General features: G+C 40.4%; 1 protein-coding gene and 1 long non-coding RNA gene across 2 annotated transcripts; both read left to right on the top strand.

Annotated features, from left to right (window-relative positions):
• LOC120557913 (protein-glutamine gamma-glutamyltransferase 5-like) lies at positions 1–18,836 on the top strand. The gene is made up of 15 exons (XM_039798611.1): positions 1–91; positions 1,871–2,041; positions 3,482–3,736; positions 4,484–4,602; positions 5,000–5,128; positions 6,105–6,282; positions 6,637–6,772; positions 10,494–10,603; positions 11,119–11,234; positions 11,392–11,518; positions 11,608–11,765; positions 14,395–14,569; positions 14,793–14,956; positions 16,797–16,930; positions 18,024–18,836. Exons 1-15 carry the CDS (start codon positions 67–69, stop codon positions 18,169–18,171), a joined length of 2,145 nt encoding a protein of 714 aa, XP_039654545.1. The 5' UTR covers positions 1–66; the 3' UTR covers positions 18,172–18,836.
• A 2,434-nt stretch (positions 18,837–21,270) lies between these two features.
• LOC120557914 lies at positions 21,271–23,391 on the top strand. The gene is made up of 2 exons (XR_005639035.1): positions 21,271–21,621; positions 23,241–23,391. It is a non-coding gene; the product is annotated as an uncharacterized LOC120557914 (long non-coding RNA).
• The last annotated feature ends 2,445 nt before the right edge of the window (positions 23,392–25,836 follow it).

Genomic DNA, 25,836 nt, shown 5'->3' on the forward strand with positions numbered 1-25,836 from the left:
GACAGATCATGCCAGTGTGTGCTTTACTGTCATTACATCGTCATCTCCTATTCTAAGAGGCAAACCATGTCTGGAACAATGAAAGAATCTGGTAAGTACATCGTAGTTTTTAACATAGCTATCTGGTTTAAGTTTAGTTTGTTTGCATGCATTGTACAAATAAAGTCCTTAAAGTTGCAGGGTTATGCATACAACTCAATATGGACTTCACATTTTATTAAAATTATACGAATCTCTTTAGCTGCTAGATTCTTCACCATGTTCATCAGCTTGTAACTGCGTCTGTTGTTTAGTGCTGAGCCGGAAAATGTACAGCAGGTTAATTAAATACTGTTAGCTAAAAAAAGCTGTAAGTCTGATGGCAGTGAGACTAAAAGCCCCAAAAAAGACCAATGAGCTGAGGTTAAAATGCTCTGTAGAGCTGAGGATAACTGAAACGTTAAGGTAATAATTCCCTGTGGGTTCATCTCTACAAGCAACATCATGTTAGTCATTTAATCCATTATCCGTTAATATAAAAATATTGATGTCAAAGTGCAACTTTAAGGTTTAAAACAAGTTGGTTAAAAAGGAACAATGAAAAACTACACTTTGTCAGGAATTGTCTCATCATTTCGGGTGCAGGTGATCTTCCCAATGCTATTTCAGACTTCCTGTGTCATGTTCATTTCGTCATCTCAAACATGTCTCCTATCGAGCACACAGCTTTGAATACATTTGCCTCTTACAGCTTAAACTGCTTTTATTATTATCAGGAGCTCAGAGGGGCACATCAGTGAGTGTGTGAATGTGACATTACCGCGTGCTGTCAAGGGTTGACACTTTCCCAGGCTGTCATTCAGAGGGCTTAAGGTGGAGGCAGGTTTTTTTCTTCTCTCTTCCCGTCCTGTTGCGTCCCATCTTCACACATTTTTCACCACATTTATTCCACATCAGTGACATTTTACGCTCTGCCAAGCATATTGTTTCCTAACCACCCGTCCACCCGGCCCTGCCCTAGTTTCAGTCACTATTTCATCACAGTTACCTGTAACATGCTGAGCCAGTTTGTTGACCTGGACTCACTGAGCCATCTCAGACAAACTTATCGTCTTTTGTAGCTGCCAGCGTCTATTTTTCATTATAATCCTATCAAGTAATCCGTGTTTTTCGGAACTCTGTATCGGCACATATTCAATATTTTAAAAATCGGATCCAGGGGGGTCTAAAATGCTGATCGGACATCCCTAATAATTATTATATAAAAAAAATTAATTAAAAAAACAGTTTAATAATTATTATCTCTCTCTCTCTCTCTCTCTCTCTCTCTCTCTCTCTCTCTTTCTCACATTTGCCCCCAACCGGCAGCGACAGATGGCCCCCCTCTTAGAGTCAGGTTCTGTATGAGGTTAAAAGGAAGTTTTTCCTCGCCGCTGTCGCAACAAATACTTGCCCTTGTGGGAATTGTTGGGTCTCCGTAAATTAGTGTGTGGTCTAGACCTACTCTATCTGTAAAGTGTCCTGACAACTCCTTGTTACGCTTTGGCACTATAAATAATATTGAATTGAATTGTATTGGTGGTGCGTTTATGTTACGTGGATGTGTTTAACTGTTTCGCTGTTTCTTAAATTCAAAAATTGCAACATCTTTCCAAAAGTCGAGTAATCGTGTGAAATAATCGTGATTTCAATATTGACCAAAATAATCGTTAACATGATTTTTTTCCATGATTCACATATGAATGAGATCTTTGCCTTCATTATAAAAAGTGAATAATACAGTTAAATATTACCACGGTCAAATAAATGAAAGTTGCTGTTATCTTTTTCGGTAGCCTGATGCAGAGAGATTATATGAATTTTCTCATGTTTGTATGTTAATTTCTTTCAGCCTTCAAGGGAGTGGATCTCCACCCACAGACCAACAACGTTAACCACCGCACCAGAGAAATCTCCCTGACTCAGCTGATAGTGAGGCGGGGCCAGCCCTTCAAACTGACCCTTAATCTGAGGCAACCTTTCAACCCTTCTGTTCAGCCGCTCTGCATCTCTGCAGCGACAGGTTGGCCCTTCATTAAGTAATTAGTTTTGAGTAGTTGTTAAAGGTCTATGCTTCCCTACATAGCCAAAACGCAATAACTAAATATTTAGTCACAATTGAGTTATGACAATCTCTGTGTTTGGCAAAAACTGCCATCTCAGCTCCAATGGAATTCATGTGATATAGGGGTTAAGTACAATGAAATCTCATTTAAATGTACAACATTTTTAATTTCAGTATACTGTGGGCTAAATATTAATTGTACACACCTAACAAAACAAAGATTTATTTAATCTACTGTATATGATTGAATGGTTGCAAATGTACAGAACTGCATTCACAAAAGAACAACACTGTCTCATAATTACAAGAACCTGATCTTGTAATTTTGAGATCTTTTCTCATAATTATGGGATAACGTGGCCAATTCTTTTTTTTTCTTTTGTGAATGCAATGCGCTTCCATATAAATGTCCCAAAATGAAACCGTTCAAATGGAAGAACAGTGAAACGACACATTGACAGTGAAGGTTATAACACACGGCTGCAGCTAGTTAAGGGAGGCTGGCAATAAGGTGCCAATTTGAAGATCTGAATCAACACATATTTTAAAACTTCTATAAAACAAGCTTTTTTTTCTTGTCTGGTTCTATCTCAATTATGTTTTTTTCTTGAATTTTTTTTTTTTTATATATCTCACAATGATTCTGCTTTCTGTTAACATATAACACATTTGGTACAATTTCCCTTGAAGCTTGTCCAAAGGCAGACTCTACATTTCTAGGTCTTCTTTATGCTAGCCTGAAAACTTTGCACTATTTTTTTTTCAATTTGACTTCAAGTACTCTTGGTTTTTGGTCTATTCAGGGGGTTTCATTAACAATACATGATCTATCACATCACTGCTTTAATTAGATGGTTTAGTCAGTAAAAAACAATTGATGGATGGATGGATGGATGGATGGATGGACGGTTGGTTAGATGGATGGATGATGGATGGATGGATGGATGGATGGATGGATGGATGGACAGTTGGTTTGATGGATGGATGGATGATGGATGGATGGATGCATGGACGGTTGGTTGTTTGGATGGATGGATGGATGGATGGATGGATGGTTGGTTGGGTGGGTGGATGGTTGGTTGGGTGGATGGATGGATGGATGGATGGATGATGGATGGATGGATGGATGCATGGACGGTTGCTGTTTGGATGGATGGATGGATGGATGGATGGATGGATGGATGGATGGATGGTTGGTTGGGTGGATGGATGGTTGGTTGGGTGGATGGATGGATGGATGGATGGATGATGGATGGATGGATGGATGCATGGACGGTTGGCTGTTTGGATGGATGGATGGATGGATGGATGGATGGACGGTTGGTTGGGTGGATGGATGGATGGAGAGTATTAGTACAACAATAAATGGTTGACTCCCTCAGTGGCCCCTCTCTACAGGCAAACTTCCGACTGAGAAACAGGGGACGCTATCATTCTTCGGTGTCCCAGATGTCGTCAAACGATCACCGTTAGCAAAGGCGGTGTGGAAGGTAGAGCTTGACAAGGGTTCCTCCACAACAACAGGCAACCTGATCCTCACCGTCACCCCCCCGGCTGACACCCCTATAGGGGAGTACACCATGACTGTGAAGCACAGAGATCAGGAAATGGTTCTGGCAAAGCCTGTGGTACTCTTCAACCCCTGGTGTCCCGGTAGGTTGTCTGTCTGTTGTCTGTCTGTCTGTCTGTCTGTCTGTCTGTCTGTCTGTCTGTCTAGTATGAATACCGCACTGTAAAAATACCTACAAGTTACAAGTGAAAGTCCTGCATTCAAAATGTTACTTACTGTAGGTAAAAGTATGTACTGTAAGTATAATCAGGAAATTCTTAAAGTATAAAAGTAAAAGTAATCAATGCAGAAAAATGTTCCCTGTGACTGTTAGATTACTATGTATTATATCATCAGATCATTATTGATCTGATGATTGACGGACTTTACTGTTGTAGTTGGTTGAGGTAGAGCTAAATTTGAACTATTAACTGATGATTATTTTAATTATGGATTGATCTGCTGATTATTTACCCCATTAATCGATTGATTGTTTGTAAGAATCTTCACAATGCTTTTGTTTAATTTATTTTCTGTCAATCAACTAATTGATTATTTAACTTGACTAATCGTTTCAGCTCTACTTGTGTAAACTGTTGGGTACTTTAATTTAGACTTTGTTTGTAATGTAACTGAAGCTGTAGTGAAGTAAGTTTCCTTCTTAATTGTTAAAGTAGCAAAGTGGCATGAAAGGAAACACTCAGGTAAAGTATACGAGTAGTGAGTATTTGTAATTAATTACAGTACTTATGTTTTTTTTACCATTACTAAATTAAAGTATTTGAATACTTCTAGACTAAATACCATAATTTGTCTGTCTGTCTGCATTAATTCTCTCTCTCTCTCTGTAGATGACTGGGTGTATCTGAAGGATGAGAACGAGATAAACGAGTATGTAATGAATGAACAAGGAATTATCTACAGAGGTAGTAGCAACTACATCGGTTCTTGTAACTGGGACTTTGGACAGGTACACACACTCACACACACAGTCAAGGCTTATGGAGTTCTCGAGGTTGTGACAGTGGCAGCCAATCACATTTGCTACTTTCCCCCAAAACACTATACACTAAACTGAATACCTAATTGTGAAATATAATCACTACTGAATACTTAATGTTAACATTTGAATAACACTGATTTTATAGCACTGAATCATTTTATTTTTTTAAACCATTCCTACTGAATTTGGCCGGTCTGAATTCCCTTTACTACTTTAATACTTTCAGTACATGTATGATATCCAATATTCAACATCCAGGCTTATCCCTGGTATCTCAGATATTCCATATCTGGAATTTTAGTGTCTGTATTTTGCCAGGAGTAAGGAGTAGGGGCAATTTGAATATATTCATCCTTCTGTCCAGTTTGAAGACGACATGGTGGACATTTGTTTGAGGATGTTGGACCTCAACCCCAAGTACATGAAAGACCCCGGTGACGATGTCTCTGCTCGCTGTAACCCCATCTATGTCAGCCGCGTGGTCAGCGCCATGGTAGGACATGCTCTCTATGTTCTTATCCATGTTGGCGGCAGCCGTGGTGGGAGGGACTATGTTTTCATCCCTTGTCAGCACTTGACGGACAAGTGAAATAATAAATAATATTTTTTATATATATATATATATATATATATATATATATATATATATATATATATAATTTTATTGGATTACGATTATTAACGCTTTATTGTGTAGGCATCTCTAATGTTGCAGCTGCTTTTATTGTCTATGCACATTGTGAAGCACTTTGTGACCTTGTCTGTGAAAAGCACTGTACAAATAAATTTTACTTACTTACTAAAAGTGGAGCTAATTGCTAGCTGGTTTCACCTGTTAAAACACATCTATTAGTTCATTTATATTTCAAGTAAAGTACAGGTACCTCAACACTGTATTTAAGTACAGTACATGAATAAATGTACTTCAATGTACCATCATTAGATGGTGAACATGGAAAAGATCATACCTGTTTTTAGTTTGCTTTTGAAAAATCTTTTTGGGCTTATTATGAAGTTTGAAACTAATAACCCTTTATGACCTACTCACATTCACAACTTTACGTAGACTTAATGGGATTTAATAAAGGGTTTCTCACTTTATAATTAACCATCAGACCTACACTTATTCATGTTTGTAAATAATTCATACTTTTTTTCAATAAGCTTGAAGTTTAACTTTGAAATCAAATAGTCGGTCAGTCAAAGGTTTTCTGTTTGCAGTAGAGAAACTATGGCATCTTTCAATTTCATGCAGTTCCACGTATTGGCAGTTGGTTTAACTCACTGTAATAGTTCTATAAACATCAGTGCCAATAAAGAGCTAAAGAAGAAGATGTAGATGCTATAGTTTTCAAGATATAGAAAGACTTGGCAATGGCGTCTTATGTGACAAAGTCTTTAATTAAGTTGTAATTTTGAAGAAAAAAAAGTTAAATTATAAGAATGCAAATGTCCTTGTTTTCTTCCAGGTCAACTCTCTAGATGACCGTGGTGTCCTGGATGGAAACTGGTCAGGTTCATATCCAAATGGCGTCTCACCCTCTCGCTGGACCGGCAGTTACACCATCCTTAAGCGCTGGTTTGTCACCGGCTCCCAGCCGGTCAAGTACGGGCAGTGCTGGGTGTACGCCGGTGTGATGTGTTCAGGTAACGTCAGAGGCTACATTTACAGTACTGTTGTATGTGAAGTTTTGGTTTCAAAACGAATATCTTTTGCCATGTTTGCGCCTCACGTTTGCACTACTCTGGTGTTTCCAAGCCCCTAAAACGGGGACATTTTAAAACACTGCTGTCGCCATTTTGGTTTGCAAATTTCAGGGTTGCGTTGTAGTCTGGACAACACAAACTTGATTTTCAACCGCTTTGTTATTGCGGTAACATTAAGTAGTACTCCCGGCACACAAACACGTGTTTCCACCATGGCAGCTTAGCAAAGAGGATAACAACATGCAAAAACAACAAGCTAACTATTCTGACTCAGATCTTTGTGTTTGGTTCCAGTGATGCGCCTGCTGGGCTTCCCCTGCCGCGTGGTCACCAACTTCGAGTCAGCCCACGACAACGACAGGAATCTGACCATCGACGTGTACCACGCCGACTACGGAGTCAGAGAGAAACAAACCCAAGACAGTGTTTGGTGAGAGACAGAGGCTATTATTTTACTGAAGTATCGCTTTCTGACATGGCAGTCCTACAATCCTCGTTCTGAAGCTGATACAAGGCTTCTCTGTCAGTATGGAGAAGAAACACGATTACAGCTACAAATTACTCTTTCATCGTACATATGACGTGTGTATTGTATTAAGATACATAAGATATACTTCAGATAAAAATCTGAATCTATCATTTTAACATTGTGACTTGTTAGTGTGTGGGATTTTGGTGTTTGGTGAAATGCTCAATCTTGACATAGAGATAGAAGTAGCTGTCTGAGGGCCAAATAAAACGTATTCCCACTCAAAACCTTAACCTGAATATCGCAGTTCATATGTAAGAATCTTTGACTTAAAACTTGTCTTTTTTGAATACCGGTTAGCGAAAACAAACTGTCAACACATATTTATACATCCAGCAGTCACAGAGCAACATTAGCATTCTATGGAGATGTGTTTGTGTCCACCTAATGAATGTAAGTTCAATATTCACTCTCTGGTTTGGTCTCCACCAATAATGGAGTACTCTAGTCTCCATTACTCACGCACTGATGACTTGGACTGGAGTTTTCATAAAGTCAGATTTGTTAGTCTGTAACTGTTTCCTATACGAGTCCTGGACTCATGTCGCTATTCTCTGGACTCTTGACTCGACTTGGACTTTAACTCAGGTACTGGTGACTCAACTAGGACTCGGATCGCACTTTTTGGTGACTCGGACTTGGACTCAGACTTTACAGTTAGTGACTCGACTATAAACACTGGTCTCCACAAACTAAACTTAAATACGTAAATATTTTCATCCCCAACTAATCTCTAACTTTGTCTGTCTGTTGTTTGGTGCAGTTAGGGAACAGTGCTTTTTTAGAGTTTTTTTTCTCTGAAAATGGAAACAAAGCTATAAGAGCGGTGAAAGTAAACTAAAACAATAAACTAGGCGCTAATGCCGCGTTCTATTTACCTCGGAACTCGGAAGCCGGAACTGGGAATGTCCCGAGTTGAATGCGTTCTATTTAAAAGTCGGATTTTCATTGTTTTCATTAGCTCTAGCCCTGTTAGCTATTGTTAGCAACCAGTTGATAACGCATTACGCCATTTTTTGTGCATGCAAACAGCGTAACAACATGTCCACAGATAGAAGTTGGACATGCCTGTGTGAACGACTGATTTAGTGTCACAAATAAGACAGAAGTGCTTGTTGGATTTTGAACTCAGGCTACTGCGAGGTTGTACAAGTTCCAAGCTCGTAAATCCGAGGTCAGGGGATGTGTTTCCGACTTTGACCTCATAAAAAACGAGTTCCGAGGTAAATTGGCATAAGTATGCCATTAAATTGTCAGGTTAATAAGGTTTAAGGCATGAATAATTTTTCTGGAAAAGTGTTGGCAGTTTTTATAGACCACATCAAAGTAAAGAGGTGTGACACATTCTCAGGGCTATTATCATGTCAACATGACACACACTACTGACATCTCTGTGGTCACTCAAGCTTTTAATTAGCTGATTGAGGCTATGTTCACACTTGGCATCTTTTTTGACAAGAAAAAGTTGACTAGAGCGCTTTTATAGTAAAAAAAAAAAAAAAGAAGCTGGCAGCGTTTTGGTTCCAAAAAGCTTTAAAGTGCTCATATTATGCTTTTTGGCTTTTTCCCCTTTCCTTTATTGTGTTATATATCGTTTTGTGCATGTTATAGTTTTACAAAATGAAAAAGCCCAAAGTCCATCCCAAAGGGACTTACTGTTCCAGAGAAAACACAGTTCACAAACTGCTCCAAACAGCTCTATTGTAGTCCAGCCTTTACTTCCGTAACGAAAGTTATAATGCTCGCCTAGCTGCTAGCATGGCACGACCTCATGGCGGTAAAAATGTAATTAACAATGGAAGAGAGAGAGACCATCATAACATTTAAGAATGTTGGTCTTTCCTACAGAGATATTGCGAAGAAAGTCAAAGTGTCAGTGAGTACAATATTCTTCACCATCAAAAGGCACTTTTTGATGGTGGTCAGGGGAATCTGACAGGATGAGGTCTGGCAGACCCAAAGCCACAACAGAATCAGAAGACAAGTTTCTGAGAGTCAACAGCTTCAAGCACAGCTTAATAGTGGTCGTAATAAGCAAGTCTGTTTCAACTGTAAAGAGAAGACTTGGAGCTGCAGGTTTGATAGGTCGAGTTGCAGCAAGAAAGCCATTGCTAAGATGTCAGAATAAGAAAAAGAGGCTTGCCTGGGCCAAGAAACATCGTTAATGGACTACTGAAGACTGGAAGAAGGTGCTATGGACTGATGAATCAACATTTGAAATCTTTGGTTCATCATGCAGGAATTTTGTCTCCGTCGAGTAGGCGAAAGGATGTTTCCTCAGTGTGTGACATCAACTGTCAAACATGGAGGAGGAAGCGTGATGGTCTGGGGCTGTTTTGCTGGATCCAGGGTCGGTGATTTGTACAGAGGGAAAGGCACCCTGAACCAAAACGCTACCACAGCATTTTGCAGCGCCATGCAGTACTCTCTGGTATGCGCCTAGTTGGTCAGGGGTTCATCCTACAGCAAGATAATGACCCAAAACATAAGTCCAAGTTATGCCAGAACTACCTTAGCAAAAAAGAAAAAGATGGTAAGCTTAAAAACATGGAGTGGCCAGCAGTCACCAGACTTAAACCCCATTGAGCTGGTTTGGGATGAACTGGACAGAAAAGTGAAAGCAAAGCAACCTACAAGTGCCACACATTTATGGGAACTTCTGCAACAGAGGTGGGAAGAACTTCCTGAAGAATATTTGATGTCCATTGTAGAAAGAATGCCACGAGTGTGTTCAGCTGTTATATCTGCCAAAGGGGGCAACTTTGATGAGTCAAACATTTAGAATACATTTTGGTTTATAAATTGATTCCATGATTTATTTTTTAACTTAAATTGTTCATTTGTTCTATTCTTTCATTTTAGAGTACAATAAGAAATTGAACTGCATGAATTTCAATAAAAACCTGGAAAAATGTATGTGTTCTAAAACTTTTGACCGGTAGTGTATATTTGAGACTTCACGTCAAATGTGCAGCACAAAATAACATAATACTCCGATACCAGATAACAATATTAGTAATACTTTGTGTGCTGGACCTTTACGGACCTTTTTGGAAGATGTTCTTCTAAACAAGAATAACACACTGTGGTCCATTGAGACTAAAAATATGAACATGGAGAACTTCATCTTTTGACAAAGAACAAAACAAAAAGTCCAGTGCTGAAGAATTCCAGTGTTCTAGTTTGGATGGTTTATGTTGTGCTTTATTCCAGGAAGAACTTGATTTTTGAGTTTTTTGTTTGCCTTCCACATTTTAGAATTAACCTGTTAAACTTAAAGCCTACAGGTCACAGACACTGTGCATGGACTTTTCAGTGAAGTAGGACAAATCTTGTGTCCAGCAGTTTAACTTTTGAACTGAAAAATATTTGCATATTTATATGCTCTAGGTTTTTTCAGTGAGGAAAGAGTATAAATCTTTTTGAAAACATTTTAAACTAGGTAATATAACTTTTTTTTGTGGAAGAAAAAGACATCAGAAGCAAATTATTTCATATGTCTTAAAACGTGTAAAAAGGGCGTCTTAATATTCTAAAATATTAATGTTAAATATAATTTTCCAGTGTTGTATTTCACATCTACTGCACTGTTGCAGAATCTGAAAGTTGTTTTGTGTTTTAGGAACTTTCACGTGTGGGTGGAGGCGTGGATGAGGCGGCCAGACCTGGCAAAAGATGGCAAATATGACGGTTGGCAAGTTCTGGATCCAACACCACAGGAGAAGAGCCAAGGTATAGACTCTCTTGTTTATCTCCATAACTTTAAAGAGCCCCATATTATACTCATTTTCAGTGTCACATTTGTACTCTTGAGGTCTACTAGCAAAATAAAACATTTTATTTTTCTCATACTGCCCATTGCTGCAGCTCCTCTGCCTCTTTCTACTCATAAATGTGCTCAGAAGGATGTTCATATTTCCTGTGCTCAAGTGGGCATTTTGACCTGAAGGTTCTTGGATTTATTTGCGGTAGTGCTCTTGTATTGAAAGTCCCTTTAAAGTTACAATGTGTATAATTTGTATGTTATTGCAGGAAATTATGATGGCACATGTAAGTTATTGTTTGTTGGAGAAAAAAAAAGACACCCCCAGTTGCTTTTATCACAGTGTCATTCTTAACACGACCAGATAGCACCAAAGGGAGGAATTTTTAAATCCTTCAGAGACACAAAAATGAGTCAAAATTATTCAGTCATTTGCAAAGGTTGTTACTTTATTTCCTGATTTGTCCTGTCTCTCCTCCTGTAGGTGTTTACTGCTGCGGTCCAGCCCCCGTCGTAGCCATCCTGAACGGAGAAACAGACCTCAAATATGACACCCCATTTGTCTTTGCTGAGGTCAATGCCGACTGCATTGACTGGCTGGTCAGTGAGCAAAGCTTGAGCCTAATCTCATCAATGCCACATTTAGTGAATTTAGTGTAAAAAAATAAAAAAGAAAAAAGACAGAAAAAGTCAAACAACCAAATGCAACTTTGGTCTTTTTGTTGTTTCTATAGTTTGTGTTTGTGTGTCCTGTCAGGTGAAAGCTGACGGTTCAAAAGTGAATATCTTCTCTGACACAGCGAGAGTCGGTCAGAATATCTCTACCAAGTCTGTCGGCTCTAATAAGAGGATGAACATCACCGACAGCTACAAATACAGAGAGGGTGGGTTCACCTGACAAACAGGTCACACAAGCAGCTGCACATGATTACAATGGTGGCTCTGAATATTGACTGAGTCACTACATTTACAGGAACAGAGAAGGAGAGGTCTGTCTTTCACTACGCCACCACCAGAGACCTCTCTAAGGCTGATGTGATTGAAGAGAAGGGGAGAGGAAGTCCGGATGTAGTAACCCCAGTCATCCCCCCTCAACCTCCGTCACAGCCAATGTCCATGTATTTTGAAGAGGTGCGTCACAGAAACTCCCTGAGGTTTCTCTTTAGAGCTATTGAACAGGATGTTTTTTATGTTATATTCAGACTTTTTCTGTTTTTGTGGCTATAATATATTATTTTAAACCAGCACTTATGGGGCATCTTGGTGGGGTTTAGGATCAAGCTCAAATCACAACGACTACGGTTTGAATACCATTGGGGACCTTTGTTGCTTTGTTGTTTCCAATCTCTCTCCCCTCCAGCCACATATATTGTCTCTAATGAAAGCAAAAATATCCACAAAAAAAACTAACCTTTGAAATATCAACTTGTATTGACTTGCATACAATGACATTTCAAAAATCAAAACCAAAGCAGCTCCATTCTTCAAGTTTGACAAACTATTAGTTCCTAAATAGTCTAGGAACTAAATAGTCTATCAGATTTTTACTTTTTGAGATCCTATCCATCCTCACTGGAGTAAAATAATATTAATAATTAAGATAAAACTATATTTATCCAGGGGGAAGTTGCTGTGCAGCAGTTGCAATACAAAGTGGGAAGAGTGAAAATATAAAGGTCTAAGATAAGATACAAATGAGTTGCAAATCCATATTTAAAACAATATATAGGCTAAAAACCAGGTTAACAGTGTGGGTCAAAAAACTATAAACTTAGCCTCTTTGATTTGTTACTCCTAAATGCAAAATGCATCCTGTTGCTTATACACGACCATGTGTCTTTATCTAAAGCCATGACGAGGTCACTGCCCCAGATTTTTAAGAGAAGAAGAGAAGAAGTGCAACAATTAGATAGAATACCATAACGTTCTTTGCTTTTACCTTTGATTAGTGGCAGTCTTTATCATCTAATTCTGGTGCTCAAACCACAATTTATTTTCTTTTATTAGAGAATGCCCAAAACTCAAAATGACCACATTTCAAAGTCATCAGTAATGACCAGGGTATCCTATCTCCATCAAGTCAGTTTTATTAATATAGCCCATCCATCCAGCCTGAAAAACCTCCCTAAGGAGGAGCTCGGGGGCATCGTTACCAGATGCCCAAACCACCTCAACTGGCTCCTTTCCACGCAAAGGAGCAGCGGCTCTACTCCGAGTTCCTCACGGATGACTGAGCTTCTCACCCTATCTCTAAGGGAGACGCCAGCCACCCTCCTGAGGAAACCCATTTCGGCCGCTTGTACCCTGGATCTTTCGGTCATGACCCAGCCTTCGTGACCATAGGTGAGGGTAGGAACGAAAATCGACCGCCAGATCAAAAGCTTTGCCTTCTGGCTCAGCTCTCCTTTCGTCACAACGGTACGATAAAGTGTATGCAATACCGCCCCTGCTGCACCGATTCTCTCGAATCTCCCGCTACATTGTCCCTTCACTTGGAAACAAGACCCCAAGGTACTTGAACTCCTTCACTTGGGGTAAGGACTCTTTCCCCACCTGAAGTAGGCACTCCCTCGGTTTCCTGCTGAGAACCATGGCCTCAGATTTAGAGGTGCTGATCCTCATCCCAGCCGCTTCACACTCGGCTGCGAACTGATCCACCGAGTGCTGAAGGTCACGGACCGATGATGCCATCAGGAACACGTCATCTGCAAAAAGCAGCAATATGATCGCCAGCCCACGGAGCTGCAACCCCTCCCCACCACGACTACACCTTGATATCCTGTCCATGAATATCACTAACAGGATTGGTGACAAAGCACTGCCCTGGCGAAGGCCAACCCTCACCTGGTCCAACGTCCAACGTACTGCTGAGAAACCTGGACACAGCTCTCGCTTCGGGCGCACAGGAATTGGACGTCCACAAATTTGCCTCAGGGGACATTCAGTATCTTCCCAGATAATTTCAACTGAAACAAACAAACGTTTTGTAATAGTTGTTACCTGTAATTATGGATAGGGGGGTGGTTCTTGTTAGGTATGAAGCACACCCAAAACAAGAAATGCTTTTGTGGCACTGTGGTGTAGCCTCCCCAGGCATAAACACTTTCACTATCTCATGGTACATCACAAGCTGGAATGGCCTTTACGTAACATTTTAAACATCAACCGCATCAAAGACAAAAAATTTGATTTGTTTTAATTGGTGTAATCTTCATCAATAGGTGCGTTTGTTACGATCGCCTATAGTTCCCTGCGAAGTGGACTGCACAGGGTATTCAGACATGTTAAATAAGATTCCAAACTGTAGGGAGCAAACATGCTCAGTTAAAAGGGAACTATGAAATGTGTAGGGAAGTACTGATCACTTCACAGGAAGTTCACAAGCACTATTACCCATCAGTCATTGCGCCTCGCTGAAATGACACCGTATATCTTAATTGTACATTAATCAATTTATTCACAAGTTACAGACTTTTCAATAGAATAAGTTTTGTAATGGTATCAGTTTTCGTTTGAATATTTCAGTGCAGTAGTGTAAAATGTCCACAGTAGCAGCAACGTATCCAAGATGTTTACGTTACCAGGGTGACGCATTACCAGTAAGCGATATCTGCGTTGGTGACGTTGCACGTTGTTCCGAATGAAGGAATCGTGTCGAGGAAAGTTTCCTTAACCGACATTTCCTTAACAGGGAGCAGGAAGTACACTGTGGAACAGAACACAGCTAATGTCTCAGTCCTCTCATTGTGTGCTGTTGCAGGTGACCCCACCAAAGTACTGTGAGGATGTGAGATTGATGCTGGTGCTGCAGAGTAAGAGCAGTGCTGCCATGCCCCTGTCCATCAACATCAGCGTCCAAGCCATGAGGTACAACGGCGCACCAGCTGGGACCATCCAGACCGAGGTGAAGGAGGAGACACTGCAGCCTGGGAAAGGTGAATCTTCTTCTGTGGGTGCTTTTCTGGACAGAGATGTTGCTGTTGAATTTTGGGGGCAGATATCAAGACAGAAAAACAGACATATATCTCAAAGGGTGGGCAAATAAAACACTAAAACACTATCTGTGTGTCTAGGGTTAGGTGAGAAAACACTGTATGCTTCTTGGAATTTGTTGTGAATCGACTTTAAATCTCTCTTCTCTTTCTTTGTCTCTTGAAGAGCTCTCTGTCCCTATCCAGGTCCCGTTCTCGGCCTACTATAAACCCATGATGGAGTGTGACATCATGAAGGTTTCAGCCTTGGTCGCGGGCAAAGAGAAGCCCGATAACACATACCTGGCTGTGCATGACGTCGTGCTGCTTGACCCTCCTATCACCATCACGGTCAGTAAAAAACCTCTGCCTCTAAAATCAAGTTATCTAGCTTAGTAACAAAATAATATCAGCTCAGTGTACATAACAATATAGTCTCCAGACCTTCCTCCACAGCGCTGCGGAGGAGGGTCCACACAGCATTCCGGGATGGGAGAAAAACGTGCTCTGGTTTTTTGGCATTTCTTTAAACCGATCACAATCGTCTTGGGTGGCGCTAAGCGCCAGACGGAGCAACGGCGCCGCTGCAAAATAGCCTCGGGAAGGAACTTGTTTTGGTGGTGAACGTGCTCGTTCAAAGGTTGTTTAAGTCGTGCAACAGAAAACTCAGATTGGACAGATAGTCTAGCTAGCTGTCTGGATTTACCTGCAGAGATCTGAGGAGCAGTTAACCATAGTCCTCATAAATCCTCCAGATTTTAGAACGCCAACTCAAAGAAAGAGGAAGGTGACGGACATCCGGCAGAATTTCAGGCGACAACTGAACAATCCGGGAAATAAAACGTCGTCAATATAGACTAATAACAAGACTAAGTCTACAGCCGCGCTTTCGGCTCTGTGACGTCATACTAAATGAGTTAAATGCTAACCTCAGTATGCTAACATGCTCATAAGTAATGTCTAGTGTCTTAGCATGCTAACATTTCCTAATTAGCACTAAACTACAAATGATGCTGATGGGATTGTCATTCGTTTTGCAGGTATTTGGTAATAATATGAAGTATTGGACTAATTGAAATTCAATAATTTGTCCTGAGGGGGGCATTAATGTGTGCACAAATTTAATGGAATCCATCCAATAGTTGTTCAGACATTTCATTCAAAACCACAAATGTGGAAGTTGGGAGATCATTCAAATGATTATGTTGAATCCTCTGGAAACCATGAATGTCTGTGTTAAATTGAGATATTTCACATGATGAGATAAACCTTTTACCGACCAGTGGCACTAAAGATCAGGAGTCACCTATTTTATATAAAAAAATGTATATCTGTGTTATATTCTTCCCTCTTTCATGTTACTAGATATGACAATGATAACCCGGACGACGATGGACTATTAACTGTTTATTAATACAACAGCATGGCTAACACCAACAACCGAGGCCAAAGTTACCCACAATCCATCAGGTGTATCTCAACTATTGATCTAATAGTAGACCAAAATACACAACAACCTAGTCTTGCATTGCTAGACCTATCTCTACAGCGCTGTGTCAGCACTGCAGTATGGTCTGGCTGCAACACCTATCTATTCTGGGGTAGGGGACAAAACCGCTCTGGCTTGTTTTTATTTCTTTAAACCACTCATAGCCATCCTGGGTCGCACTAAGCCCCAGATGCAGCAACGGTGCCCTTGCAAAAGAAATAGCAGAGATATCAGAAGGGGAGGGACATCATGTCAGGCTTTATCCAAGCAATGTACATCCACTGAGCCAGAATAGGGATCACCAGTCTCGGATTGTGTTAAGTTTCGTGGCAATCCATCCAAAAGTTGTTTAGATATTTCAGTCTGGACCATAGACAATAGAAAGATAGAAACAATAAGTAAATTTGTTCCTTTTTTTTTTTTTTATTTCTCTGACAGCTTTAGTTACTTTTCAGATGACCGTTTTTCATCCCCTTCCTGTTCAGTGAAACCCATGTATATCCAGATGTGTTGATGTTGAATGTTTGTGATGAAGTGAAGGATGGAGGGTTCCTTTATGTGTTGAGAACATTCTCCTCTTTCTTAAGCTAAATAAAGTCTTTAAAAAGCCTCTTGATTCAGCTGGTAAATGCATCGTCACAAAGCTGAAGACAGGTCTGTTTTTCTAACACCATATAATCTGTTAAAATGTGTGTGTTCCAGGTTTCTGGTACAACCAGACTGAACAGAGAGGCAGAAGGGGAGGTGGTTTTCATGAACCCGGTCACCGAGACGCTGAAGGAGTGTACTCTGACTATCTCTGGAAGTGGCCTGTTGAAAGAGGACATTGAAGTCAAGTGAGTGTGTGTGTGTATGTGTGTGTGTAGTTTTTTTTTCTTTCTTTACAATGTATTAGTCTGTGGGTTAACTCTAGTTGGTAATATGTTAATGTTGCAGTATACACAAGATACAAAAGCACAAAGTAATGACTTGCACTTTTTTATTAGGGCTGGGCAATTGAGTAAACACTTTCTTGGCTCAAAATGACTCACCGTTAGTCGGCTACGGCCGCTGAACAGGCTTCACGTAAACAGTCTTGCCTGGTCCTCCGGTAACGTTAGCAGTTATCGCGTGTTAGAATGGTGGCGTTAGCCAGGACCAGTCAGGATCACTTTACTGGCTGTGTCTCAATTGTTTTTGCGAGTAACCAACTTGAGTACTCTATATAATTCAATGTGATTTTCACACAAATGTTGAAATGACTGAAAATGCCCGTCCCTTGTAGCTGTGATAAATTACCCTGAAGGTTGTTGGTTTGCGTTTTTACAGGTATATTTGGCAATCTGGCCTGGCTGTCAAAATGGGAAGTTGATACCAACACACAGGCCAAAACACAAACAGACATTCCGTCACGGAACATAAATTTCAAAGGAGAAAATACTGGCTTTAACATTGTTGTCAGAAAAGATGACATATTGTGGTCATTTTTGGATTTAATACAGTAAATACATTACATATTGCACCTTTAATGATATGAAACAAGTTAAAGCTGCAACCAAAAAATGTTTTCAGGCATTTTTATTGATAGATGTCTAAAATAATTAAGTTCGAAATATATTTATACGCTGCGGTCAGCAGCTCTACAGCTCGCTCGGTCAGTCGGTTCACAACAATTTCCCCACCCTTTGGCTTCGCAGTTTTCGCCCCAGGAGGCTGATATTTACCTAGAAGGTCAAGTGTTTGTGCACTTATATTGATTAGGGCTGGTTTGAAATGTTTTAAAAACTTGTGCCAATGTTATATACCGACACTCAAACTTTTTTCAATTCCTTACTTTAAGAAATGTAGACATGTTTTTCTACAAAATCCTTTTTTTTTATTTAACAAAAGATTTCAAACATTCAAAGATTATGAATCTGATCTGATTTTTTTTGTGTGTGTTACTCGCAGGATTCCAGATTTGAAGAAAAACAACCGAATATGTGTCAAGTTCCCCTTTGTTCCCTACAAGCCCGGTAAGAAGACTCTCGTGGCCAACTTTGACTGCTCCACCTTCAGAGACATCAAGGGCAGCTGCACTGTCGATGTAAAGCTGTAAATTCTCTGTATCGCTGAGTAAGAGTCACACACGTTATAGGTTCAAGTTCGTATCTTGCTATCCATATATATATATATATACATATACATATCTATATACATGGAAGAGCAAGTTATAAAGGATCTATTTTGCCACTTGCTCTTAAAAGACATCAAATGCTACATTCTACAATGTTACATCCAATTTGAGACCTACACACAAGGCATTGAATACCAGCTTTTGAAAGCCGCAAACATACCGGTAGGCCTACATACTGTACCGACTCCACACACTGGCCCCTGGAAACGTCCCTGGTATGATTTTATATTGTTGGGATAATCCTGAAATGTCAGAAAGTCAAAACATGTGATTTCCTGGAAATGCTAATTCATCAAGTTTATTCAATTATATTTGATCAGACATGCATGTCTTGTTTGAGATAAAATCACAGTCATGCTCTAAGTAGTTCAACTATTGTCAATTCATGTCATTGTCAAGATCCCTGTTTGAACTTGTGTACTTACAAAAAAAAAGAAGGAAAAAAATGTATTATATTGCTTAATAATAAGAAAACACTGCTCCCACACGGCACAAAGGCAGCAATGGGAGGCAGTGGCACTGGCCCCGCCCAGCCAAGTTTGATCAAAATATTTTTTTTTATCAATAAATATTAAAAACAATATAAACACAAGGAAATAAAGAAATATAAACTTGTTGAGTTGTTGTGTGTGTTGAATTTCTGATTAAAAAGGAACTGTTGAAAGGAGTCCTGGGAGGCCCCGGAATGTAATTGGTAACAGGCGACAACCTTTATTTGAAGGGGTGTGCATAAGACTGACATGACACCGTCATTATTATGACATCTGTCATGAACATGGAGTCATTTTGAGTATTCATGACTGTCATTAAGTGTCATTCGGCAAATTATGACACTTTTAATGCAAAGGTAGCATTGTCCGAGATGTCTTTGTCATGACATCTTGACATTAAGGAAGACAACAATCTCTGTGTTATGAGAACTTGACATTAAACTAGACAATACAACCTGTCGATGTCTTTGTAATGACAACTTTACATTAACCTAGACAACGTAACCTGTCATATATATGTTATGACAGTCCCAATGATCCAACTTTAATAAACTATTTAGTTTTATGTGTTAACGTTACATTAAACTGTCATTAAGAGGTTGTTTTTTACATTGGCTGTCATGAGAGCATTATAATTGTGGCATGAATATTTCCCCTTGACCTCAAGTAAAGCAAAACTATTTGGACCTGTCATGAAGTTTGATTTCATCATCAAATGCTTATATGACGGGTAAAAAAAACAACAACGTAGAACTATCATGTACATACAAAAATGAAATTCCCCACTTGCTCCATACAGGGGGGTCTTTTTCTTCCTCCAAGCTCGGATCCTCTACTAGTGGCCTGGTAGCCTGAGGGCTCTGTGCAGTATCAGCTGTTCCTAGGACTGCACTCTTCTGGACGGCGATCTCAGATGTTGTTCCTGGAATTTGCTGGAGCCACTGTCCCAGTTTGGGAGTAACTGCCCCGAGTGCTCCGATTACCACTGGGACAACTGTTGCTGCCTTCACTTTCCTCATCTTTTCTAGCTCCTCTCTAAGCCCTTGATATTTTCCAAGCTTCTCGTATTCATTCTTCTTGGTCTTGCTGTCTATCACAACTTCCTTCTTCTGCTGTTTGTCGACCACCACGATGTCCAATTGGTTAGCAATCAGCATTTGTATCAGTCTGGATCTGGAAGTCCCACAGGATCTTAGCTCTGTCATTCTCAGCCAACTTTGGAGACGCCTCCCACTTTGACCATGGGACTTTCTGCCCATACTCTGTTCAGATGTTCCTGTGTGGGCCTAACTATGCCTGTCACTTATAGGCTATATATATAGGCTATATGGAAGAGAAAGTTTAGGGAGTTCGGTATTTATGGAATGGACCACCGGAGGAAAATAGGGGAGGGTCATTTCTTTTTATTCTTTGTTGAGGGGAGGGTCATCCAACATTTTTAGTCCGGGGGGGGGTTACCCAACTTTTGTACTCATAGAAACAGCAAAATTTCAAAGTGGCTTGTTTGGTGCATGTTTTTCCATGTAGCTCTCAGTCTCGGCCCTCCTTCGCTACCAGATGGGTCTGACCCTTGAGTTTGCTGGTGGCTGATACGGGTAATTGCATTTGTTTAAAAAAAATTGTGGAAAAATTACTTCTGGCATGACCAGATATTTTATAAATATCTCAGCTAAATAACACAAAACAACTAAATGGTGGTAGGTAATACATCTGATTTGATATACTGCTTTAGTAAAAAACATATTAGCCTACCTGGCTGACGATGGGAGCAGCAGGACGTAAAAAACGAAAATGACTGTTGCTAGTCTGGACATCTTACCGTGCCAAAGTTGCAATAAAGGTTCCCTAAATGCCACATTTGATGTCAGCTTACTAACTGATTGCGGGTTTTGTGTAGATTTGGACTTACGTTTATTCCACTTTATTTTAAAGGCGAAGTGGAGAAAGCCTAGTGACGAGTCCATAGCAACCAGTTAGTGTGTTGAATGTTACCCAGAGTGCTTTGCTGAATGATCTCAATGTTTTATTGTTTTATTTCATGTGAATACTAGTCTACTAGAGGAGTAACTTAGTATTTGAAGTAATGCAGGAAGTGTGCATTTAGTTTCCATGCTTATTGTGTTTCCACAACAATGTTAGTGAGTAAATCTACTGAAATGGCCACCACACCATAACAGAGGAGTGGGATGCGTCAGATGAGAATGCAGAGGTTTAATCACATATGTTATTGCTGTAAAACAATTGTAATCTGTATATCTTTGCCAAGTGCAAACCAATGCAGAAAGTGTTGATACATTGTTTAGGGGTGGGGGTGTCATGTCTTTTGCCCAAATCGTTTTGGAGTGTCATAGAAAATTAACCCTGGCGAGGGGAGGGTCATGTCTATTTTGACCCATGATTTTGACTAAAGGTCCCAAAACTCCTCCGGTGGTCCCTGAAATAAATAACCAACAGTCCCTTACTGTTTGCTCTCAAAGCCACCAATTGCTACATCCAATTTGGCCACCAGAGGGCGCACAACGCTCATCCAAAGTCCTACAATTTCCAAAGGACTTGAACGCAGCGTCAACAAGGAAACGAAACGTTACTGCGGCCCCCCAACAAGCATCAAACTGAAGAAGTTAGCATTACTACAGTCAGCTGCCCGGTGAGTTCCTTGGTACAGCACCCCTCCGCACAAAACCCCCGCAAAGGCAGAGGAAAGCCGCGTGGCTCCAAACGACCAGGAGAAAATAAGTATTATTAACTTCCACAGAGTAATGTCAGTATTAACAACGTTACAGATAGTTTCAGGTAGTCGCTAGTCGTTTCGACCAAGTCATCTGTGTCGTGACGAGGAGGGCTTCCTCGCTGTGTTGATTTCTTTCAGAACCGGCAGCCGGTAAGAAGTGTGCGAGCTTCCTTGTGTTAGCATAGCTAGCTGTGGGAGTGTGGTTAGCTTGCTAAGTTAGCTATGCTATATTAAAACGCCACTCGATTTAGCATAACTTAGCTAGCGAGCTAGCTAACTTAGCAGTTAAGCAACAACAGAGTGAAATTAATGCTAGTTAGTTAAAACAGGATAACTCTGGAACATAACCAGGTGTGTCTTCTTTTGAAGTAAACTTTTAAGTGCTAGTTTCGACACCGTGTCGTTCTGCTTGAGCAGCTATTAGCAGCTAACGTTAGGTACCAGGCTACAACACAACCAGTTAGTTAACCTGGCACGTCGGTAACGTTGCAGTGTGTACGTAAACTGGGCTCAATTGATTTAAGACAAATGTTAAATTACTGTTTGGACGTCATTGTCTAACATTAGCTACGTCTCTATTTTTATACCGAGGGTTTCTAGTTTAACGTTATTTGTCCACCGAGCTATAACTACGCAGTTTAGTAACACAACAGCCCTGCAATACATTCTTAGGTTACCTTCAGGAATGCAGTTTTGTTTCGTATGTAAACGTATAACGTTAAGTGACTGTAAAATATATGCTGTTCCCAACTTTATTGTTTATGTAAGCTTTTTAATGAAGGATAACAAAAATGTAGGGTAACAAATGTGAAGGGTATAACAATTATGACAATATGTTTTAAATATGAACTAGGCTAACAATACGGTATGTATTGACACAAAGTATACAAAATAGGTGTTTATTCATTTATATCAAGGGGTATATTCTTAATATTAGAAACACCTCTCACCCAATGCAATTGAATGGTATAGCTACACCCTTCAAAATGACCAAAAGGTGAAATTAACGGCTCAATAAAACCGGAACTGAACCTTGTGCCTAATAACCTAAGCGCTAAGTGGATCAAAAGTGTGCAATGATATTTGCATATTTTTTATCAGGTTTTTCTCAACCACCTAATGCCTAGTGCCACCTCATAAAGCAAGTAAAGTGTTTTAAGGTCTGACACATGAATATGTTTTTTAGATTTCTTTTAATTTTACAGCACCAATAGACTTTGGATGTTTAGGATTTGTCTGACGTTTACTAGGGATGCACAGATCGAATACAGTAAGTTTGCGTTAGCTCTAAAATAATGTATGACCATCTAATATAACCTCTTAAAATGTTGTCTGGAGCGAAAAAGTCAAATTGATGCTTGACCTAGTAGAAATTCTTTCAGCACAGTTTGGTTCTGTGTATGGAAGCGAATGGAGGATATCAAATTCCTCAGTGAGACTGAATCTTTAACCAATACATTTAGAGAATACCCAAGATCCTACTTGCTGGGAGCCATAACAAATCTGTTCACCTCTGTCATTGTATAATTGTTGTAGAGACACTGAGTACTTAAACAATACCACAGTAAACATAGATACATGTTCTACATTGCAATAACACTTTACATACAGTGAAAAGATGCGTGTGAGCCATGAAGTACATCACTTCTTTAGTTTAGAGGAGGTATATGAGGTTTCCCCTGTTCAATGTCTGGATCCATTTGCCACTGTGATCAGTTGACCGAGATTGTTTTCATGCACAGATGGTAACCAGTGTTTCATCTTTTCAGATAACGGTTAAACAAGTGGAGATGCCTCAAAAACAGAGGTCCAAGACCTGGACGGAGCTGAAACAAGCTGGAAATGAATGTTTCAAGACGGGCCAGTATGGAGAGGCCACCAATATTTACAGCCAGGCAATCAAAGAGCTGGAGAAGTCCAGTAAGTGCTGCTTAGATATTACCTGTGTGGATACAAACAGTGTAGTATTATATATATATATATATTAGTACAGGCCAAAAGTTTGGACACACCTTCTCATTCAATGTGTTTCTTTATTTTCATGACTATTTACATTGTAGATTCGCTGAAGGCACAAAACTATGAATGAACACATATGGAATTTTGTACTTAACAAAAAGTGTGAAATAAGTGAAAACATGTCTTATATTTTAGATTCCTCAAAGTAGCCACCCTTTGCTTTTTGGTAACTCTGAAAACCCTTGGTGTTCTCTCAATGAGCTTCATGAGGTAGTCACCTGAAATGGTTTTCACTTCCCAGGGTATGCCTTGTCAGGGTTAATTAGTGGAATTTTTTCCTTATTAATAAAAAAGCAAAGGGTGGCTACTTTGAAGAATCTAAAATATAAGACACGTTTTCAGTTATTTCACACTTTTTTGTTAAGTACATAATTCCATATGTGTTCATTCATAGTTTTGATGCCTTCAGTGAGAATCTACAATGTAAATCGTCATGAAAATGAAAAGGAAACTCATTGAATGAGGTGTGTCCAAACTTTTGGCCTGTACTGTATGTATGTGTTTTGAACAACGTCATCAATGATAAAGCCATATCTGCAGCCAAAATTCAATTGAACACCTAACTGTAAATTGAGGAGTCTTTGCGCGTGTCTCCCTCATGCGCAGTACAGCAGCGCAGGCGGGGAGATTCTACATTCCTAGAAGGCTCATTTATTGCGGTTCACAGGGTGTCGTGCCAAAAAGTGGCCATCTGCCAAAAACTGATTGCTGTCTATCCTACATGCAAATGATGAAATTAATCGTATTACACAAACACACATGGAAGTTGAATGCCCAGGCTCTTGGGGTCCATTTCCACTCCTTCCCCTCCCCTGCTCCGTGTCCTTTCCTGTCCTTTCCATCTCCTTTCCACTGTTTCCCTCATTTCCTCCATCCATCCTTCATTCCATTCCATTCCATCCATTCCATTTCCATTCCTTCCTTCCTCCTTCCACTTTCAATTCCTTCTAATCCATTCCTCCCCATTTCCTTTCCATTATTCCTTCCATTCTATTCCATTCTATCCACTACTTTCCTATCTCATTCCTCTTCATTCCTTCCATTATATTCCACTTTCCTTTTCATTTCCTGTCCCCTATTTCTTCTTCCCTATGTGTCTTCCACCCTCCCTTCCTTCATTCTTCTTTCCTGTCTTCCTTTCATTCCCATTCCTTTCCTGTCTCCCTCCCTTCCTTTCTTCCATTCCTTGTCCTCTCACCACTGCTCCATTCCTTCCATTCCATTCCCTCCATCCACCATCCATCTTTCCTTCCTCCTTCCTTTCATCCTTTCCTGTCCTCTCTCTTCTTCAAATATTATATATTACTACTATTTCATTCGGCTCCTTCTTCCTCTTCCTCCACTTTCTTCCTTTCCTTTCCTTCTCCCTCCATCTGTCCGTCTCTCTCTCATCTCATCCTCTCTCATGTCTTTCTTCCTTGTCTCCTTTTCGTGTCTCTTTCCGTCCGTTCCTTTCCTTCGTGTTCCTCCTGTGTCCTGTCCTCCATCTTCCTGTGTTCCATCTCTCTCTCTCTCTCTCTCTGCCTCTCTCTCTCTCTCTTTCTCTCTCTCTCCTTTCCTCTCCTCTCTCTCTCTCTCTCTCTCTCTCTCCTCTCTCCTCCTCTCTCTCTTTCTCTCTCCTCTCCTCTCTCTCTTTCTCTCTCTCCTCCTCCTCCTCTCTCTCTCTCTCTTTCCTCTCTTTCCTCTCCTCTCTTTCCTCTCTCTCTCTCCTGCCTCTCTCACCTCTCCTCTCTCCTGTCTCTTTCTCTCTCTCTCCTCCTCTCTCTCTCTCTCTCCTCTCCTGTCTCTCTTTCCTCTCTCTCCTCTCCTGCCTCTCTCTCCTCTCTCCTCTCTCCTCTGTCTCTTCCTCTCTCCTCTCCTCCTCCTCTCCTCTCTCTCCTCCTCTCTCTCCTCCTCTCTTTTCCTCTCTCCTGTCTCTCTCTCTCTCTCTCTCTCCTCTGTCTCTCCTCTGTCTCTCCTGCCTCCTCCTCCTCCTCCTCCTGCCTCTTTTCCTGTCTTTTCCTCTGTCTCTCTCTCTCTCCTTGTCTCTGTCTCTCTCTTTCCTTGTCTCTCTGTCTCCTGCCTGCCTGCCTGCCTCCTCCTGCCTCCTGTCTGTCTGTCTCTCCTGCCTCCTGCCTGTCTTGTCTCTCTCTCTCTCTGTCTCTCTCTGTCTGTGCCTGTCTGTGTCTCTCTCTGTCTCTTTGTCTGTCTTTGTGTGTGTGTGTGTGTGTGTGTGTGTGTGTGTGTGTGTGTGTGTGTGTGTGTGTGTGTGTGTGTGTGTGTGTGTGTGTGTGTGTGTGTGTGTGTGTGTGTGTGTGTGTGTGTGTGTGTGTGTGTGCAGTGTGTGTGTGTGTGTGTGAATGGGGA

Source organism: Perca fluviatilis, chromosome 4 (genome assembly GCF_010015445.1).
Source record: "Perca fluviatilis chromosome 4, GENO_Pfluv_1.0, whole genome shotgun sequence".
In the NCBI taxonomy this organism is placed as follows: Eukaryota; Metazoa; Chordata; class Actinopteri; order Perciformes; family Percidae; genus Perca; species Perca fluviatilis.